The 22607-nt window shown below is 36.3% G+C and overlaps 1 protein-coding gene across 1 annotated transcript in view; it reads right to left on the bottom strand.

Moving 5' to 3' along the window:
• Positions 1–22582, bottom strand: part of CCDC191 (coiled-coil domain containing 191) — a 108973-nt gene extending 86391 nt beyond the window's left edge. The window contains exons 1-5 of the mRNA XM_036745835.1: positions 22424–22582; positions 19239–19277; positions 10174–10315; positions 5468–5617; positions 1491–1669 (exon numbers count right to left, since the gene is read on the bottom strand). Coding sequence (XP_036601730.1) covers positions 1491–1669; positions 5468–5617; positions 10174–10315; positions 19239–19277; positions 22424–22513 — 600 coding nt within the window. The 5' untranslated portion in view covers positions 22514–22582. The remainder of the gene's footprint in view (positions 1–1490; positions 1670–5467; positions 5618–10173; positions 10316–19238; positions 19278–22423) is intronic.
• Positions 22583–22607: the final 25 nt, after the last annotated feature.

Below are 22607 nucleotides of genomic sequence, written 5' to 3'. Positions count from 1 at the left end.
CTGATAGCCTACCAATCTCTAAGAATTGACGCTAGCTGGACACAGAAGCATGGGAATGAACTGGCAGTCACAGAGGATGTGAAGATCTGATAAGTAACTCATGTACAGCGCTTTGGAAATCTTAAAGGTGTATGGAAGTCAACTGTTACTACCTCTATAAATGCAAGCTATTATAGTGACAACAATACCAACTAACAATGGCTAGCATTTACATAGGGCTTTGAGGTTTGCAAAGTGATTCATCATTTTATCCTTTTATGATGATGAAAGTACTTTGCGATGGCTCTATCCAGGAAGACTAAACAGGCTTCCTTTAGACAAAACTACAAAGTCCCCAGTTTTTCTGACATCTAGCCCATGTCACACTTTGTCACCCACAACAAAAGTGGGAAGGGCCTAATGTCATCCATTATCTGACTCAAATGCATCCATCTTTCAGAATCACAGAATCTCAATGTTCTAAAGCAGAGGTGTCAAACTCCCCTCCTGTTGCTCAAATCCGATTAAAATGTTAATGGAGAAATATTTAATAAAATAAATAAAAATACAATATAGTAGACAATGTTAATTTGTGGTTTTCTAGTCTGTTTCTATTTCAGTTTGACACCACTGTTGTAAAGGACACCAAACTCTAATTAATACCAATTTATTAACTGCCAGGTTTTTGCACTCTTAAGCCTTTGGATACTAATTACAGAATTAGAAATTATCTTTAGTTAAAGAAACTTCAGGTGATAGACAACAGGTAAGTGATTCTGGTAAGGGGAAGTAGTGAGCTACCTTAACCCTTGCAATGACATAATACTAAAGCTGGTCTGAATTCGCGTAAACCTACTTTGATCCTTTTAAGTTTTCTTGGTAATAGAGGGGAGCGGAAGAGAAGAGAGAGGCTTTATCATTGCAGATATGGAAGGCCACATAAGCAAAGCATTTGTGACAACTGCCATTTGTGGAGAGGAAATCTTGGGTTCATTTTATTGAACATGGATGAAAACACTTAAGGTGCAATGTGAACTTCTTAACCTTTTCAAATAAGAATCATACAATTAAAAAAAATCATACAATTATTAAACTATGTAGACTTAGAAAGATTCAAGAGCTTTCATGCTTTCCTCATATGACTATCATAACTCAAAGATCCCTTGAAACAAAAGCCTAGAATGTACATTTATAATAAGAAATACCATACCTCTAAGCTAATTCTATCCATCTAGAGGAATCCATCTATCCAGTCTGTTTTCCCACCTCTGAGAGAAATCAGGATCACTTATTCTTTCTTTCTGTTATTCTTATACTGTTGGGGGTGAACTACTCCCTGCTTTCAGCCCATCCTTCTCCTTAGTTCTTAATTTGGCTTTCATTCTAACACAATCACAGATGGTACCCTTATTCATAACAAAGTCTAAATCTTTATTGAAGTTTATTAAATGTGTTACACAAAGAACGTTTCCTGTTATCCACTTCAATTTTGTTGTTTTTTCCCCTCCCACCTGCTTATGTCTCATCTCCATGGTAAGACGGGGATCCTTCTGCTTTTTCTTTTCTTGGTTTTCTTTCATTCCAAGATCTTCCAGTATCCCAGAATCCACTACATCTTTATGGAGAAGATGGTCCATAAATTGTTTAACTGTGGTACTTTCCTCTTCCTCTTCCAAATGACCACACAAATCTGAAGGAAACACAGAGCTGTTATAATTCTAACATTCTTCACTCTCAGCTCAGCTCACTGTCTGGACTGTTCTAGTTCTTCCCAGCATCCTTGCCCATCTCAGGATGCCTCTGCCCTGGGGCATGCTCTCCTGGTGGGAGAATCCTGGCCAGGATTAGCACTTCTCAAGGGGCCCCAAACAAACCCACTTCACAACTGGCTCAATTCACTCTCCAGATCACTCCACCTCCTCACCAAAAGCCTTGCCTCACAGAGATGCTTTCTTCTTCCCTCCTTCCCACTTTCCAGGTTTTGTTTATGTTTTATCTTCCCCTATTAGAATGTAGGCTCCTTAAGAGTAGGGACCATCTTGTTTTTTTGTAAATACAAGATCCCCATCCCTAGCACTTAGTATAGTGTCTGGTCATAGTAAGCACTTAATAAATCCTTCATTTATCTACATATCTAATGATTACAAATAGAATTCCTTGTAAAAAATATATGCACATAATGTGGCCTATGTTGAAATTGTTTGCCTTCTCAAGGAGGATGGGTGGGGAGGGAAGAAGGAAGAGAATTTGGAACTCAAAGTTCTAAAAACAAATGTTTTTTTTTTAAAGTTGTTTTTACATGCAACTGGGAAATAAGATATACAGGCAATGGGGTACAGAAATCTATCTTGCCCTACAAGAAAGTAAGGGGAAAGGGGATAAGGGTGGGGGGAGTGGGGTGATAGAATGGAAGGAAGACTGGGGAATGGGGCAATCAGAATATATGCCATCTTAGGGTGGGGGAGAGGGTAGAAATGGGGAGAAAATTTGTAACTCAAAATTTTGTGGAAATCAATGTTGAAAACTAAAAATACTAAATAAAAAAATATATATATTATACATATATATACATATATATCTATAAATCTTCAGTACAATCCATAATTTGTTACCTACAACCACAATGAAACAGATCAACCTTCATTCACCAGAAAGCGCACTTACTGGTGTCAACAATTTGTTCTAATATTTCTTGAAATCTCCATTCCTTTCACCCGTGGAGGATATCACTTTTTTCTAACCTTGGCCTCTAGAGTTTTGCATCCTGATTCTTCGTTTGTTTGTTGCTTCTCTGAGATCAGGGTAGAGTTAGGATCTGCTACAGTCTCCTATGGACACCAGGAACTGGGGCTTTTGTTTGTTTGGTTTGATTTTCTTTTGTCTATGGAGGCTTGGCAAGGCAAGGCAACCCACATGGCAGGTGGTGGAGGGGGTACATCATATGGTATGGTTCCAGGCATCCTGAGGGTTCCAACTATCTTAGAGTAGTTCTGGAATCTATGAATCAAAGCAGATTCCCAAGAGAATTTCCAAAGTGGTTTAGAATCTCCAATAAGGGTAAAGAACCAAACCAATCTGTCTTCCAAAGTATTTCTTGAAGTAGAAGCCATCTTATGAATGAGGCATATCCACTGTGGAAATTGTAGGTATCCTGACAACCATATCATTATGGACAAAGCAAAGAAATACAGGCTGGATTACAGTATAGTTATCAGATGGCTTCAAAGCTCACTGGACTACCATATCCAAGAAGTGTTGATTAATTAATGAATCAATGTAAAGCTTGAAAGGAAGTTTGGAGTAATTTTATACATTTTTAATAGTGATATCTGTGAAGGAAAAAAGGCATGCTTCTTAAATTTTCAGTTGGTAGCTTAAGGGATAGTTAATACATCTGATGACAGAATTTTGATAAAAAAAATCTCCAAGTTAGAATAATAGGATGGAATCAACAGAAAAATTTGGCAGAGGCCTAAATGTAACTTTTATACTTATGTTCAAAAAAATCAGCCAAACAAAAGAGAAGGAAAACCAGTCTGACAACAGTTTATGTGAAAAAAGACCTAAGATCTTTGCTGGTGAGCTTAATCTAATAATATGACTCAGCTGCATATATATATATATGTGTATGTATATGTATACGTGTGTATATATGTATACACACATGTGTATTTATATCTCAACCTTGAGCTCCACGTGAAGAGAAGCACAGCACTGAAATCAAGAGGATTCACATTCTCACTGTACTCTGCGAAGTACATCTGGAGTACTGTTTTCAACATAAGACACTATGGTTTAAGATGAACAACAAACTGGAAGGTATTGAGAAGAAGGTGATCACGTGTCCAGAAACTAAGAATAACTGGGGGAACTGGGAACACTTAGCCTAGAGAAGAGACTTGGGAGTGAATTGGTGAGTGCCTTTAAATGCCTAAAGGCTATGATGGGAAAGATGTCCTGAGTTGCTTTAGAGGGTTGAACTGGAACCAATGGGTGGAACTTCTAAGGAGGCAGCTTTTGGCTGACCATGTACATGGGTAGAACTCTTTATCCTTTAGAGCTAGTACTTAGTTTTGTTTATCACTGGATTTATTCAATCAGTGCCTGGAAGACTACTCATTAAGGATATTGCAGTACTACTGAATAAGTACTACTGAATAAGAAAAAAAGTTTGGTATAGACAAATTCTAAAGTTCTATGGTCCCTATAAAGTCTAGGTCTTAGACCTGGATCTCATAGGACTGTGGGTTAGGGGTCCTTTTAAACTATGTAGCACAGTGTAACAACAATGCTACTTGCCACTACTGTGGCTGTGTAAGGCCAATAACACCAGCACACAGGAGGGCTACTAGCACAGGCTCTTTGATCTGCTTTTCTAAGGAAAACAACTTTAAGGGGTTTACAATCTCATTTTAGTTAAACCATATATTATTCATTAGTTCAGGGGTGAAAGCCAGCACCTTGAACTTCAGAGCAAATGCAAACAGAAATTACAGAGAAAATATAAACAGATCAACAGACAGGTTTCTGTCTGACCACAGCAATACATATATAGTTACCAGAGAGAGACAGAAGTGCCAACATCTGGGTTTTCAAAGCTGGGGGGCTCTAATGGCTACCCAGAGTCCTATCTGGCCAAATCACCCACACTCTTACAATGAGTATGCCCCAAAGTAAAATGCCAACCTCAGAGCATATATAGCCTGTTTGGGGCCCTGGGGCTTAGTGCCTACTTAGCAAAAGGGTGTAGATCTAAAGCTTAGCATCTACTTAGCAAAAGGGTGTGGGAAAGATCTTGAATCATTATCACCACATCATATATACTGTTTCCAATCAATGACTCTTGATTCAAACAAAGGCAAACTTATCAAAGGCACTTAATCGCCTTAGAGCTGAGAAGCACTCCAAAACAAAAGACAATAAAAAGTCCCACCCTGCTTGTCATTACATGTAGTACTATACCACAGTAGTCATCACTATCATCACTCTGAAAAAAAAAAAGATCTCTCTGTGGGAGATACTCAATAGTCAGTCCAATGGTTTAACTTGCTTTTATGATACTAGCATGGCACTAAGGCAATTAAATACTATTTGGTGAGGATTCATTAGAATATCCTTTTATGAAAAGGAGAAAAAGACTTTTCTTTAAGAATTATTATAAGCAATGATAAATAAAATATGAGAAGATAGTTTAGGGAATAACTTTAACTGTTATAAGCAGAATTTGGAAACAATAAAATTTTAATTAGCTGGAACTAAAACAGTATGATCTTCTGTCCCACAACGTAACATTAATATGTTCAGGTTATAGCACAAGGAATTTAAATAGAACCAGGATAAATATCACCATTAAAACTAGAAATGAAACTAAGAAAGGCCAAGTAAGACAAAATCAAATTGTACTTCAAAAAATCCCAAATAATTCAAAGATTATTCAAAGAACTAATTTGAGAGCTTAAAGCTTAGCAATTTTCACATGTGTTCTCACCATCAAATTTTTCATACTTCACAGGATCAGCAGCACCATTCTCTCCTGGTGAAGAAGTAACATTGGGCACAGCATCTCCATCATCTTCTTTATCACTTGTTAATTCCATTTTAAGTTTTGAATTCATCCAATCATTAAGAAGTTCCTGAGCTAATAAGAAAACCAAAATACCTTCTTATTAGTATTAAAAATTATCTTAGAGGCTATAAGGATAGTAAACCTTTACATTAAAAATTTTTTTGGCTTATTTTGACCTTGATAAATATCAACAAACAGGATCATTTCCATGTCAAAGATAAAAAAATGGATTGAAGACCTGAGTTCAAATATGGCCCCAGACACTCACTGGGCGAGTCACTTAACCTCCATTTGTCTCAGTTTACTCCTCTAGAACAGAGATCGTATTAGCACCTATAAAATGGGATAATAATAGCACTTACATCCCAAGGTTGTTGTAAGGATCAAATATAAAGCTAATTGTAAACCATTTAGCATAATGCCTGGCACATATACTAAGTACTATATAAATGTTAACTATTATTATTATTATATGAAACTATAAAACTCTCTTATTACAGCATACATTTTAAAAAATACATACAATAAATTCAAAATGGTAATTGAAACTTTAGTTTCAAGACTTTCCTGCTTGTTCATGTCTCCAGAACCTGCTGTACTGTGTATTTAAAAAATGTTTCAATAACTCTCTTTTCTCTTTTTCTTTTGGTATTACTTCTTATGGCTCCTCCTCTCATTCCTAAATTCCATTCCCAATTTAAGAAAGGTCAAGCAATAAGCATAGTACAGGAAAACAAATCCACTCATTAGCTACGTCTGAAAATATATGTCTCAGTGTAGAGGGCCAGCTCTAAGAAAGTCCTTTCTGGGATAAGATACAGGCCAGAGGCCTGTTCTTGCCCTTGGGCTGATAACTTGGCATAGGGGCTTTCCATACCCCGCCTCAGCATACACATGCTGTTTAGGACAAAGGCTCTCCAAGCCTCCTCAGTATACATTTGCTCTCTCCAATACCCCCACGGCACACAAGTGCTAAACACCACCTGTGGGCTATTAACACAATATTGTTTATGGCAAAAAGGGAACGAAAGCACTAGGAAGTCATGCAATGCAAATGTTTTCGCACGTGGGCTTATTTATTCTGCTTGCCTAAAAAGGTATATAAGCCCTGTCCCTCAGTTTAATAAATGGAGCTGTTCTTTACTCTTCCACCTGGCCCATGTTTTCTTTTCATTCTCTGTGGCATTCGGCCACCTCAGGCAATTCGGCACCACAGCAGCTGGTGGCATCTCAGTTTGCTCCTCGAGTTCCTCCCCTTTCTGTCAGTGCTGGGTAGCACGCCTTTGTAGTTATGATTGGTCACTGCACTGATCAGAGTCCTTAAATCTTTCAAATTTGTTTTTTTCCATAATGTTGCTGTTATACACACTGCTCTCTTGGTTCTGCTCACTTCATTCTTCATCAGTTCATACAAGTCTTTCCAGCTTCCTCTGAATATATCCCTTTTACCATTTTTTATAATACAATAATATTCCATCCAATTCATATACCAAATGGCTATTTCTCAATTGATAGGCACCCTCTAGTTTCCAATTTTTTGCTATAATAAAAAGTGCCACTATGAATATTTTTTGTACAGATGGATCCTTTCCTGCTTTCTTTGATCTCCTTGAAGTATAGTTCTATATCCATTTTCATTTAAATTACTTTATTAATCATCTAAAAGCTTCCCTAAACTTTTAACTATAATTTTTCAGATGTGGGTATCAATTTTTTATTATCATCAACATATGTGTGTAGATATATGTATGTATGCATACACATATACATAGTTGATGGTAATAAAAAAGTGAACTTATTTTTCCATATGTATATATGCATACATATGCAAATATGCGGGGACAGGAAGGAGATAATATCTACATGGCTAAATTAGGGCTAGGAGAAAGGCTAGCAATTCTGAAACTGGAGCCAAGGGGGACAGGAAAGAGATAATACCTACATGACTAAATTTGGGCTACTCACTGCGGCAACTGGAATCAAGGCTCTCTGAGTGAAAAGGGGAGGATAGGAACTAGGACCAGAAAAGCTATACAAGGTCAGCCTGTGATTCCCAGATGAGTATCTGACAGAAAACAGACCAAAAAAAGTCCCCTCCTCCGGAATGTCCCTCTCTCATCTCCAACTGCTCTGTCACGATATTTTGTATAGCTAGCTAAGTTGGGCCAAATGTAAACCTAGCCAATCTGCTGCAGAAAGAGATAGGATAAAACAATCCACTCTTATGATGGGAAAGTAGGTAGTACCAATGATATTAGTACTTATTTCAGTTTGGAAAAATATACAAAACTGAAGAGTACAGGCATATGTGTTCAATTTAGAGAATTCTTTCCTATTCGGAAAGGAGTTCAGAGAGAACCTGTCCTCTTTCTCTCCTTGGAAGCACGTTTTCAGGTGGGCTCAGAAGTCCTTTGCATATTTTTTTCCCTCCTTCCCTCCTCCTCCTTCTTCACCTTCCCTCTCCTATTCCCCAGCAGAGTGGAGAGGAAGCTATTGCTGGCAGGCTCAGACACCCTTTTGTTTCCTCTACCTATTTAGGACTTTCAATGCATAACAAGTACTGTCCAAAGTGACTGTAAGAAAGAGGTGTCTTTCTAAAGATATTTCCTTTTCTGTTAACAATTTTCTAGATATTCCAGAGCATCTTCTTCCTTTTCCAAAGTATGTTTTGTTTAATTCTCTTCTGTGTATGCACTTTCTCTGACTATGGAATGAGTTACTGCTAGAAGCTGATGGAAATAAGGTTCTCATGCAAAGCAGTTATTTGATTGAGCTAATTTCGATTTCGATAAACAATGATTTGAATATCTGCGCATATGCTGAAATTTTTCCCTAAGTGATCTATCTATCTATCTATCTATCTATCTATCTATCTATCTATCTATCTATCTAATATGTTTAGTATATTTTCACTCTCATTTTCAAGGAAGGACCTGTGTGAAAGTAAGTTGTTGGCTACAATTTGCCAAAATGCACTAGTGAGAACTCCGAGATCCAAGATTCCCTAGGAACAAGAGGCTCATTGACAATGGAGAAGGTGGTACTTAAAGCTAGATCACGAAGGAACAGTAGAATTTAGGTGAACAAAGAAAATATGCACTATGACAGGAATATAAATATGTCATGTTTAGAGGACAAGGAGAATGCCCATTAGTTTGGATGGAAAGTGGGAGCTCCCATAAGGGACTTTTACACGATAAAGCTAGAGAAGTAGGCAGGGGTGAAATTGGGAAGGACATACAAGGCAGGTTAAAGACTTTGGATATTTTTCCTATAAGAGTACATTAGAGATTGCCTGAAAGCAGGGTGCTCAGTTAGATTATTTCCATAGTCAAGGTGTGAGATGATTGGGATCTGGACTGGGGTGGTAAAATTGGAATTGGAAAAGGACAGAATTAACAAACTTTCCTCACTTACTGTATATAGGGGAGGAATCAAGAATAGCTCCCATGACTACCTGGACAGGAGGAAAAACTAGATAACGCAGTAAACAGATCAGAAACCTATTGACCACTGCTGGAGCTATCCCTCTGCTCACAGCAGATGACAAATCACTGACAAGCTTCTCAAAAGATGAACAGGTAGAACTAATAGTTTGGGCCAAATTCCGACTAAGAAGCAGCAAAACAGAAATGATGGGAACTTTGGGAAAAATGACCATTCCATCTTGTGAATTTATGATAGGAAAGGAGAAAAAAGTCAGGTATAGATGCACACTCCAGATTTTAAGAAAACTGAGTTTCAAATAATTTAGAGATAGGGTAGATTAACATTCTAGAGAGGATGTAAACTCATGAGTGATCTAAAGAATGAAGTTTTGACAACAATAATTATTCTAGTGAAAGAGGAAACATCTGAGATGTAGATGCACAGGATATTCATTGACCACCTTATATTTCAAAGGCATGTACAGAAAGTGGAAGTAATGGCAGATATCTTAAAACAAATACAATAACAACGTTAAGAGAAATGTTGAGAAGTCCTGACAACAAAAAGATAAAAAAGGTACTTAAGTTACAGAAATTGTGTAGCTCTATTTTATGCATTGCAATTCATTTACTTGGGATTAAAACTTTTAAAACAACTTTAGTCATATTGACATTGAATATTAAATTTACAATAAATCCTTCTTAAAATGAACAAAAAATAGCTTCCATGTTTTGAGCCTTGGTGACCCTGACAAAAATAGATCAGTCCAAAGGAAAATTTAATTTTGGAGAACGTATGTAATGTTGGTTTTTGATTTCTTTTACATATATAGCAGAAACTCCTTTATAATACTAATGATTCATACTATAGTACCAGTGATTAGGATAAATGTTGATGCCAAGACCTGTGTTCTAGAATTAATATCCTATAATACTTAGAGGTTAATTGTGCTATATCAGAATTTAGTTTTATATTTAATGTACGTAAACTGACCTGTCAAAATTCAAAATCCACACAGCATAATGAAGTTATGCTCTATCGTGCTTTAATTAGTTTAGAGACAGCTTAGATAAATAAAAGAGAATCGAAGAAATCAAAATTAAGTATGAGAGAAATAAAAGCTTTCATTCTGAACTTTTAAGTAGCTCAATGAATTAGGCCTTTTAAATTATAGTCCCAAAGTATCTTTAATGCCTCACCTTCTTCATGAGATTCATCATGGTCCACAAGTTGCTCTGTTGTTTCTAAATCTATGATTCTGCTCAATGGTCTTCTGGGAACATCTGAATTTCTTGGAGAAAATACTTCAGAAACTGCAAATTCTGAGGCCTTCTCGACCCTCTTTAAAAGAAAAATTTAAAAAACTGAGATGACAAGTATTTTAACAGAATTCCCATTCTATATAGGAATCTGATTCTCTACTGATGACTAAAATGCTTCCACATTTAGGTTCTCAAGAATTTCTAGTTTATAAAAGTTATCTCCTAGAGTTTAACTGATTTACCCAGGGGAAAAAATTGGTCATTTTTTGTCAGTAATATAAAACAAACTCTGATATTACATCCAATTTTAACAATGTCTATGTTCTTTTGTTTTCATGTGGTGAGATTTTTAAAAATTGTGGTAGTGCTCACTTAAGTACTATTTGTAGAACTAATGAAACCTGGACTTCAATACTGCCAACTTAATTCCATAATATTAAGATTTACGCAGAAATATTTCCTCAAGAAGGAAAAAAGAGAATTACATTCCAAGTGGCTACTTGTGAATGGCAACCAACATACTTTAACATATATTTTAGAGCTTGAAGTAACCCCAGAGTTTAATATCCTCATTTTAAAAATGAAGAAACTGAGCCAGAATCAGCCCTTAAACCAAGGTATCTTGCCTCCTAGGTTAGTACTCTTTCAACCCAACTGATATGCTTAATAACACTAGCTCTGGTGTCAGAGGAGCTGGATTCAAATCTTGCCTCTGGTGCTTACTAACTGCCATTCTGAACTAGTCATTTTACCTGCCTGGGTCTTAGTTTCCTGAAATGTAAAAATAAGGAGGTTAGAGAAAATGGACTCTAAGGTCTTTTCTGGCACTAGATATGTGGTATATATTATATTATATATATATAAAACATATATACATATAATTATATATATCTCTATATCTATCTATCTATCTATATATGTATATCTCTATATCTATATCTATTACCCTAGGAATCAGTGACTGTACAGTGAGTGGGGTGGACAAATCCAGTCTGCCCTTCACTCTTCTCCAGTGTACCTTATATCTCAAGAACACAAAAGGACTTAGCATTTGAGGTTCCATTCAGAGGAAGTACCAAGACAGCACTTTATGCCTCTCATTATAAATATTCTATAATACATATAGAATGTATTATAGTTATATGTTTATATTTTCAGGATCACAACCCAGGCACCATCCTGACTCCTCTCTCTCATCCCCTTTATCCAGTTTGTTCAAGGCTTGTCAGTTTTCCCTTTGTAATTATTTCTCACGTGTTCTCCTTTCTTTTTTTTCTTTTTTCTTTTTTTGATAATGCCATCACCTTGGGGCAGACCCTCATCACCTCATGCCTGAACTATTGAAATAGCCTTCTGTCTGGTCTTCCTGACTCTAGTCCAATTCTGCTCAACTGTTAAAGTGATCTTCCTAATTCAAAGGTATGCTATGTTGTTGTTGTTCAGTTGTTTCAGTTGTGTCCAACACTTTGTGATGCTACTTTTTTTGGCAAAGACACTGGAGTGGTTTGCCATTTCCTTTTCCAGTTCATTTTACAGATGAGGAACTGAGGCAAACACACTTACCCAGGGTCACACAGCTAGTGTCTGAGGCTGGATTAGAACTCATGAAGATGAGTCTTCCTTATTCTAAAACGAGTTTTCTATCTATTGCATCACCTAGCTGCCCCATCATTTTCACTCATGACTGACTCTTCATGACCCCATTTCAAGTTTTCTTGGCAAAGACACTGGAGTGGTTTGCCATTTCCTTCTCCACCTCATTTTACAGATGAGGAAAGTGAGGCAAACAGGGTTAAGTGACTTGTCCACATAGCTAGTAAGTGTCTGAGGTATAATCCAAAGGTATGGCATGCCACCCCACTATTTAATAAATTCCAGTGGCTTCCAGTGATTACCTATAGAACCAAATACAGAATCTTCTGTTTGTCATTCAAAGTCCTTGATCCCCCTTCCCCCATCTCATCCCATACCTAGATATATAACTGTGACACTAGCCTCCTCAGTATTCCTTTTCTTGACTCTGGGCATTTACACTGGCCATCCTTCATGCCTGAAATGCTCTACCTTCTCATCTCTGTCTCCTGGATTCCCTGGCATCTTCTAAGTCCCAACTGAAATCCCACCATTTACTGGCAGCTTTTCCTGATCTCCCTTAATGCTAAAGCCCTCCTTCTGCTGATTATTTCTAGTTCATTCTATATATAGCTCGTTCGTGTGTATTTGTTTGCATGTTGTCTTCCCCATTAGACTGTGAGCTCCTTGAGCTCTGTGAGCAGGGACTATCTTTTTCACCTTCGGATTCCCAGCGCTTAGCACACAGGCCACTGAGGCCAGATAAAATCTGGCACACAGTAGGTGCTCAATAAATGTTTATTAACCAAGTGACACGTCCTTAACTGCATACCATATCTTTTTCAAATTTTTATACTTTCTTTTATTTAAACAAGTTATCAATGCTAAAAAATGGGATAAAGGCAGAAGACATTATATAGAAACAGACTACAATAATTTCAAAGAGTATAAATCGGTTGTTGTGACAAGAAGACCAAAGAAGCATCACAAGTGCCCTAGCAAGCAAACACAATGTATTTCCCAAGTATATAGATGTGACATCCAAAGACAGCACTGGTTTAAAACGTAAGTTAATGTGTAAAATCAAACAGAGAAGAATGATGAAAGAATATGAGTAGTATCCACTCAAAACTAAGAGGAGAGTGAAGGATAAAAGCATTTTGCAGAAAGCTTGGTGAGAGACTCAAGGAAGATAAGTCATCTTATGGACAATTAAGCTTGAAAAACAGGAGAATGACAAAGGAAAGAAAAACGGTTTCTGCAAACTCTTTTTACTATCAAGGACATTAGAGTCACCACAATTGGACTCTAGCATCATAGTCCCAGGTGTGTTTACAAAAGGTGAAATGATAAAGGGATAAAGACCATAGACAGAAAACGCAGCTGGATTAGACCAAGTGTATATAAAGGAGATCCATAAAGGAGGTAATACGATTATGAGACCACTTAATAATTGATTCACAAGGTAGCTGAATAAAAAGAAACCAAAGTCATGGAAAAATCTTAGTCCTTATTAATATTGAAAAACAACAATTGAGAAAATATCAATGATTACTGATTGTCTCTTCTACATAAAATTTTTATGAGAATCATCTAAGTGCATTGAGTACCTTCTTGATGAGGTATTAGTAAGGAACTGGTAGGCTTTTACATATGATATTCCACAGTAGACCACATTTTTATCATCACACGATTGGCTGAAAAATAGGGAGAATCGCTTCCAATGTGCTTATTGTCAGATTACAAAAAGCATTTGGTATGTCAGAGAAAAATACTGCGGTGTAAAAGGCTTTTTTTTTTCAACAAAGTGTTCCTCATTCATACACCCAAATCACTCAATATTCTTTGAAATATAAACTCGCTGAGATAACTTTGCTAGAAGAAATTCAACAAATTCCTCCTAGAAACAAAGGCCTATTTTAAAAATACCAGTACTCTAGCAATATTGTACTGCTTGCTACAAGTCATGAAATATGGCGTTTTCAAAGAACTAAAAATTATTATTGCTTAGAAGGAGATGGAATTATAGATTCTTTGTGAGAGAGAGCATGGTAAAATATATACTAAATTAGGAAATACAAAGAAGAGCTAGTGTAAAGCAGTTGTGTCAAAGTCAAATGAAATGTTCACTAATCCTTGCATCATTGGAAAGAACATTAACATGAGATCACGGTGCTGAATTTAAATATCATGTCTCTCACACCAGATTACAAATTTTGTGAAGGTACTGCTAGCCACTACTGTAGCTGCCACTAGGCTCAGCTTTGAATTTATTAACTAGAGAGGCATGATCATGGTGGTAGATACCTTAGAGGGGAACTATCTTGGAGTAGATTCTGCAGGTGAACTTCTGGAGTAGCCCACCCTTATGGTACTGGTTTAATACTTTACAAATCAGTGCTAATCTCTAGCTGGTGGTGACAATGATATGCAGTATATCCCTTTAAAGATTTTAAAGAAAGACAGGGAGGAAAATCCCAGGGAAAAATGGGTAATTTAAAAAATAAAACATAGGACATAAGTAAATTGTGGGTGTCAAGATGCCAATAAAACATTCAGGGAGATTTCTTTGAAGATCCATGAAAACTTTAAGATATAACAATCTGACTCAAAAACCTCTCTTCTGGCTAGAATGTTTGCTACTTAGGGTTGCTTTCTGTTCACCCTAAGTTTCATACTTTTAAAAAATTATATTTTATTTTTATGAACTTTAAAACCACAAATGTTTCTATATACAAAGATGAACAAAAAAGAGCATTGCATATGAAATAATTCACCTATGAAAAAACTGTTAAAAATGTTTTATCATTTCCTTCATAAAAATGTTTTATTGTTTCTTTCCTTCCTTCCTTCCCATTTTCCTTTTGTAACTATTGCTACCATTTTATTCTTGGTAACTGCCTCCTGCCCCCAAATCCACCCTTTATGACAAACATCATCATCAAAAAAAAAAAAGGCCACATATTGACAAAAATATCATTCTCATTCTGAATTTCAAATTCCTGACAAAGGTTCAGATGTAAGAACTGTGTCAAAAATATCAGCTGAAGAGGTTTTTCCCCACACTTAACTGTTTCCCTTTAAGGGCACTGGTTTTATTTTATTTTATTTTATCGGTACAAAACATTTCAAAATCTATTGATCAAAACCATCTAGTCAAACTCATCCATTTTAGCTTTGTGGTTCTCTCTATTCCTTGTTCAGACAATAACTCTTCCCCTTTCCATAGCTGTGAAAAGTATCTAAACTGAAATTATGCCCTGAAGGACTTGTAACTTCACTGCAACTATTTCAGATATCCTAGAGCTAGTTAAAGAATTATCAAATAATAGTGGTGATAATGCTTTTCTCCTGATCTTACTGGAAAGGCTATTCTATTATTTCTAGATAACACCAGAGCTATATAATACCAGTTCTTGGTTTTAGATGCTATTTATCATATTGAGGGAAAGGCCATTTATTCCAGTGCTTTTAACATAAAATGATGACGCATTTTTCAGAAGCTTTTAAAATTTGTATTGATTTTGTTATTATGACCTATTTTGTTTATAGTTTTCCTAAAATTAAACCAACCTACTATTTCTGCTATAAACAGAACATGGTTATAATGTATAATTTTTAATATGTAGTTGTAGCCTTTTTGCTAATATTTTATTGAATATATTTCCGCATCAATAGTCATTAGAGATACAGGTCTATAGTTTTCTTTCCCTGCTTTATTTTTCAATGATTTAGGTATCAGGATTGTATTTGTCTCTTTGGGACTGGTAGAATCTCCCCATCCTTATTTTTGCAAACAATCTGTGTAATACTGGAGTTAATTGTTCTTTGAGTGTTTGACAGGGCTCACTTTAAAATCTCCATGGTCCTGAATTTTTTTTCTTTAAAAGCTATATTATGGGTTGGTTCAATTTGTTTTTTCTGAGATGAGGTTGTTTAAATTTTCTATTTCTTGTCCTGTTAATATGGATATTTTATACTTTTTAAACTATTCAACCATTCCATTTTAAGTTTTTAGTTTTGTGGGAATATAATTGGGCAAAACAGTTTCCTATTTCATTTATTTCTTTGTTATTTGTATTGAATTTTCCTAATTTTTTTTTTTACAATTTGTCACTTTATTTTCACTTTTGTTTATGTTTTCTTTGATTTTCAGAATTTCTATTTTTTATTCAGTTGAGGATTTTTTGATTTGTTGTTCTTTCTATCTTTTAAAGTTGCATTCCTAATTCATTAATCTGTTCTATCTTTTGTTGACTAAAGGGTTTAGAAATATAAACTTCCCTCTAATGACTACTTTGTTTGCTTCCCAAAAGTTCTGATGTTTTTGTCCTACTGCTACCATTTTCTATTAACGAAAATATATAGTTCCTATGATTCATTCTCTGATCTACATAGTCTTTAAGACTGGATTACTTAGTCCCCATCTAGGTTTGAACCCTTTTTCAAATGTTCTTTACTCATCATAACTTTGTTTTTAATTAGCAAATGAAGTGTCTAATATTTGTTTTTCTGCATCTATGAGACTTTTATGCCCTAGTATAAGGCATTTCTCAAATGTCTTACACATGTAAGAAACATTTATTTTCCTTTTCTTGTCCATCCCCTTTCCTTAATTACCTGAGATTTATCATATCTAAGTTTTCTAAAATTCTTTTTCTAATTCTTTTTTATTGTTTATCTTTTTGTTAGAGCTATCTAAGTCTGAAAGGGGTACACTGAGGTTCCCAGTTATTATAGTTTTGCTATGCATTTCTCCCTGTAATTTGATTTATTTTTACTTTAAATATTTAGATCCTATGCCATTTGCTGCATATATGTTAAGTATTAATATTACTTCAGGATCTATAATTCCTTTAAGCATAATGTAGTTTTCTATTTATCTCTTTTGACCACATCTGTTTTAGTGTTGTCTTGCTTGAGATAATGAATGCTACCCTGCTTATTTTGAATGTGCATAAGTAATAATAAATTCTGGTGTAGCCTTTCTTTTTAATTATATATAAATGCTTGTTTCAAGTGTTTCTTATAAAAATTATTGAATTTTATTTTCTAATCAATTTTTCTACTCTTTAGTTTTATGGATGAATTCATTGTATTCATGTTCAAAATTACTAGAATACATAAGAGAGAAAAATGTGTATTTCCTTCCATTGTATCCACTGATGTTTTATTCTCTTATTGCCAGATCCCTCTTTACAAAGAAGTAGATAAAGAAAAGAAATCTGATTAATATCTATAATTTATAATTACTCCTCCCCTCTTCACCAAGACAGATCCTGATCTCTGGCCCACTTTCTTTCTACTCTTTTAAATCCCACCGTTAGGACTGACATTCCAAAACTGAAGTTTGTTTTGCTCGAGACTAATCCTTCCGATTCAACCCTTATTCTTAGGACCGTCTCCCCACCGATCTATTTTCGGTTTTTTTTTTTTGTTTAATGTATTTCTACACTAACTCTGTGTGTTCAATCCTCATTTGTTTCAGATAAGAGTAATATCAGGTCTGCTCTCTCTCCACCCTTTCCTACATGTTAGTATTCACTTCTCATGCACCTCAATTAGGAGTAATAGTAAGCTCTTTCTCCTCCTTTTTCCCTACTGTATTTCTTTCCTCTTAAAACCAAGAAAACTAAACCATACCTAGGCCTTATGACTGTTTTCCTTAATTTCCTTGAAGATAGCAGGATGCTGAAGGGACTAATGTTTCTTCTTCCCCTACGAAGTGGAAGCATGTGTTCATTCTCTAGCTCCTTCCAATCATTTACATGTGCCTTTCTCTCTCTCTCACACACACTTCAAAGTTTCTACTAAACCCTGATCTTTCACTCAGGAATGCTTGAACGTCTTCTATTGCACTAAAGATCTTTTTATGCCCATTTTTTTAGGGTAACTTATTCTTGGTTGAAGCCTTTATCTTTTGTGGAGTTTTTTTTTTTTAATTCTATCATTCCATTATTTTATGTCCCTGCATACAGTTGCTGCCAAGTCTTGTGTGATCCTGACTATGGTTCCTTAGTACTTGAATTCTTTCTTTCTGTCTGCTTGTAGTATTTTTTCCATTGTCATAGAAGCTCTGGGTTTTGGCTATGACCTTCTTGGATATTTTCAGTCTGGGGTTTCTTTCAGGCGGTGACTAGTGAATTCTATTTTCACTTTGTTCCCTAATACTAACAGATCTGGACAATTTTCTTTTGTGATTTCTTGAAATAAACTGTTCAGATTTTCTGTCTCTTCATGGTTCTCAGGAAGTTTAATGACTACTAAATGATCTCTTCTTGACCTGTTTTCCATATTATTAGCTTTTGATGACAGATATATGGCACATTTTCTTCTATTTTTCCAATATTTTACTTTTGTTCTAATATTTCTTGCTGCCTCATTAAGTCATTTGAGTTGTCTTCCCCATTCTGTTTTTTGGGCTAACATAGGGGAAACCTTCTACATTTTAAACTATTTTAAGGTATATGTTTTCTTTCTTTTTTCCCCCTCCATAGCTCTTATTTCACTCCTAATTCCATTTTTCATTTCTTCCAGATACTTTTAGAGTTCTTATGGCCATTTTTCTCTGAAGTTTTGTTTATACTTTCTGTAGAGTTATTCTCTTCGTCTGGATTTACCTCTTGGGCTTCTTTTAATCCATATTATATCTTCGTTATGTTTGGGGTTATCTTCTGTTCTCTGAGGAGAGCAAAACTGGATATGGTTTCCCTGTGCAATGACCTATTATGGCTGGCTCTGTTCTGAGAGGCCAGTACTAAGATCCTCCTGGTTTCAATCAATTAACAAACACTTATTAACATTGTGTGCCAAGTCCCACACTAAGTGCTAGGGATACAAAAATAGGAAAAATTATTAAGAAGGTCCCTAAAGGAGCTTACAAATGAATGAAGGAGACAGCATGTAAATAACTAAGTACATAAAAGATAAATATAGAGTGTAAGGAAGTTTACCAGAACTCAAACTGGCTTTCACCCACCATTCCCCTAATCAGATTCCCCCATCCAAGGAGTCATCATTCATGGCACTTGGAGGTTTCAGAATTTCACTGGAGCTCAAATTGGCTTCCCTGGAACAACCTTTCTCCAGCGTCCATTGTGTTGTACATTCCTGGACCGGATAAAGGAGTTTCCTGTTGTTTCTCTTCAGTTTTCTTGATTGCTTTGTCTAGTACTCTTTAATGATATTTGCTGAGGTATATGTAGGGGAGCTTTCAAATTACCATCTTAACTCAAAATCCCCCACTAATAATTTTCATGAAAAGGCAGAAAATAATAAGAAAGCATATTTTACCAAGAAGGCAGCATAGATTAGCAAATGCAGACACCAAGGAATAAGAATAACATGTAGGGACCCACTAGTAGAACTCTAGCTTGAAACCTATCTTATCTCTTTATTTTTTTTCAATTCCAATTTTGAAATGTCCTTACCTTTGTCCAGTACTCCAAATTCTCAGATTCAAAACCATGCTGCAAATAATATATTCAGAATATTAATGTACAGATATTTCATTTTAAATTTACTTTACAGTTTCAAATTATCTTCCCAAAGTGAGTATAGTGAAGGGTCCTTTATTTTCCTCCCCAAATCATCAAAAAGATCAATAAAAGATTATTGTTATAACAGTGAATAATGGATTGAATGTAGAAACTACCTCATATTGGTTTTTGTATCCTCCAGAACCTAGTACAGTTGTCTGGCATGTAGTAAGTGGGTACTTAAACATGCTTATTGATTGGAAGATTACATACAAATATAATGGGGAATCTTTACTTTAGAATGATATTCTCTTTTAAAATTTGGTCTGTTTGTTATCTTCAGTCTCTCTCAATTTTTAGCTACCACGGATGGGGAACCTGTGACCTTCAAGCCACATGTGGCCCTCTAGGTCTTCAAGTGTGGGCCTTTGACTGAATCCAAACTTCAAAGAACAAGTTGTCGTCCCCGCCCCCCCCCCCCACCCAAATGCTGGATTGAGGGAAGTAGAACATTATATCAATAATGGTGAAGAATAAATCTGGGTTCTCCAGAGAACCAACTTAAAAGGTTACAAACAATAGCATACAAAATCTAAAGGATAAAATTTGCTGGGATAGGAAATAGAAAGTAAGTGAAGTTGAGCATCTATGATGCTGAAACTACAACGGACACTACCCAGAACAAACCCTTTCCTACATTACTCCCTTCACAATTATGAGAAATATAGAATTACCTCTAATGGTTAATAAAAAATCATTTGCTTTGCTTATGATGTAGCTGGGCTGGTAAGTGAATAAGATGGGACTATTTAAGCCAGCAGTACTATTGACACACAAATGTGAGAAAGATAGGGCTGTTTCACTTCAAAGTGCCTGAAAAATACCAAGTAATTCAGCTGCACTATTTAATCATTTTTTCACTACATTCAAAGAAATAGCTAATCCTATTACAACTAAACTACATTACAAGGTATTCTTGTTCTTCAATTATCTTTTTATTCTCTATGGAGAAAGCAATGAGTTCTATTGAAAGCCATTCTGGAGACTTAGAAGCTTTTCCCCAAACTGTTTCCTTTTAAATCAATGTCTCTGTGCCTCTGTCCTATTTCAGACTGAGGCCACATGAGGGCAAGAAAGGCTAGTAATCTCATCTTACACTATGCAAAGCAAAGGCGTCTATTTGCCAATCTGACAGGCTATTCATATAACCCAGTGAAAACTGACTCCTTTTATATACTTCCTTTTCCATGTTTAAATATTTGATTTCCAATACTTGCAGAAATATTTTAAACTAGTGGAAGGGTATTTTACCTTGATCCTTTGAAATATTAACATGCCTACTGCATTGCCCAGATGGGTGATTTAATAATGTATAAGAATTATTGCCTGTGTACAACTACATGGTTAGCTGTTTTAAGAGATTAGTATTAATACATTATGACTTTAGTTGAAAAAATTTAGAGAAAGTATTATATGCGTCCCCAAGTTGAAAGTTAAAAAGCTTCACTCTCTTACTACTTTGACATAGTGCTTTTTGTTTTGTTTTGCTTTTGGGGGGGGTAAGGCAGGGCAATTGGGGTTAAATGACTTGCCCAAGGTCTGTAAGTGTGTCAAGTGACTGAGGCCGAATTTGAAGTCAAGTCCTCCTGACTCCAGGGCCAGTGCTCTACTCACTGTGCCACCTAGCTGCTCCTACATGGTGCTTTTATAATTACTCAAAGACGGCCTAAAACACATTGGTAATATGTGATTTTGTACATATTCTAACTTTGTGCCTTGGTTTCTTCTGGTCTAAGACGAAGATGACATTAGCCTTTTTCATCCTCCTGTGGCTATTCACATCAAATGAAATTATCAGATGTAAAGGTACTGTATGATTTAGTTTTTAGTTTGTTGGCTTGGTTCAATGTTTCAATCAAATGTCAATAAAGTTTACTATCCACTGGGAATTCCTTAACATATTTTAGATCATTTGTGGAAATGGTTTAGGAAAACATTTTATGTCAATACCATAAACTAAAGTCGAACAAGCATTATTAAAAAGATCATTTTCCTATGACTGGGTCCCCAATATTTGAAAAGTCAGGATCAGCTGGAAATAAAAGGACACAGCAGTTCGCACTTCCGGACCTCAGCCACCTTATTTGTAAAATGAGAAGATTGGACTAGATTATCTCTATGGTCCCTTCCACCTCTAAGTCTTATGTAAGTTAGGAATTCCTCCCAAGAACAATGAAATGCATGGGGAAGCCATCTTCTTATTAGGGAGAGGGAAGTCTTTAATATGAGCCAGAATGTGGAGAATTTTCTTGAAAATAAATATTCTGATACTTCATTTAAAAAAAGTCAGACCCCTTTTACATGTAATTGGGAAAAATTTACGAAATAAATTTTTTAAAAATTTAATATCAGACCCCCCATGAGACATGTATAAAAGAAAAAAACGAGTCTGTAACAGCAAGTCTCCATTATGTGCCATTATCTGGAAAGGCAATTCTGAAGGGCTCTCAGAATGGAGTAAAGCTTTTAGAACAAGCTTTCCCACGCCACGAAAGAACATTGAAAGGTGCCTGAGCTCCTGGTTTTAGGGGCAGGAGGGAAACTCTTCTACGACTGGGTGCAGCTGATTCTAAGGCTGTCACAGTTGGGGGCCCATTGGCCCTGGTGCCATCTTGAATTCATTTCAATAAACACTTATTAAGCGCCTCCCATGTACCAGGCACCACGGTAAGCACTACGGATACAAAAAGAGGCAAAAGACAGTCCCTGCCCTCAAGGAGCTCACAGTTTAATAGGGGAAACCGCGGGCAAACAAATGGAGACAAAGCAATATACAAGCTAAATAGGAGATAATTGACAGGGGCAAAGCACTGGAATGGAGAGGGGTTGGGGGAGGTTTCCTGGAGGAGGTGGGATTTTGGTGAGGGCTGAAAGGAAGGGGGAGGGGAGTTGGTGTTGGTGATCCTAGTGGAGGAGAGAGATGCTCCAGGCACAGGGGCAGGGCTGGGGTTGGAGCTAAGGGTGGGGCAGGGAATGAGGACCGGGCGGGGGTTGGTTCGGGGAACTGCCAGTTCCAGTGCCAACCTACACCTAGAATCGGGCCCCAGGGACCCAATGGGACTGTCTCTTGCAATCACCTTGGGATTCGGCTTCTTGGTGAACCGTTTCCAGCGATAAAGGTCCGTCCTTTTCCCCGAAGAAGCCAGTTCCCGGGTTCCCACCGGCATCTTTCCGCCGGGTCCCCCACAGGAGAACTTATTTCTCAACCTCAGCCCGGGGATGCGGCTTGTACCTGCATCTGCAGCGGCTGCGTATTTTCAA

Source organism: Trichosurus vulpecula, chromosome 2 (assembly GCF_011100635.1).
Source record: "Trichosurus vulpecula isolate mTriVul1 chromosome 2, mTriVul1.pri, whole genome shotgun sequence".
Lineage (NCBI taxonomy): Eukaryota > Metazoa > Chordata > Mammalia > Diprotodontia > Phalangeridae > Trichosurus > Trichosurus vulpecula.
This window is presented reverse-complemented; position numbering and strand designations above follow the sequence as displayed.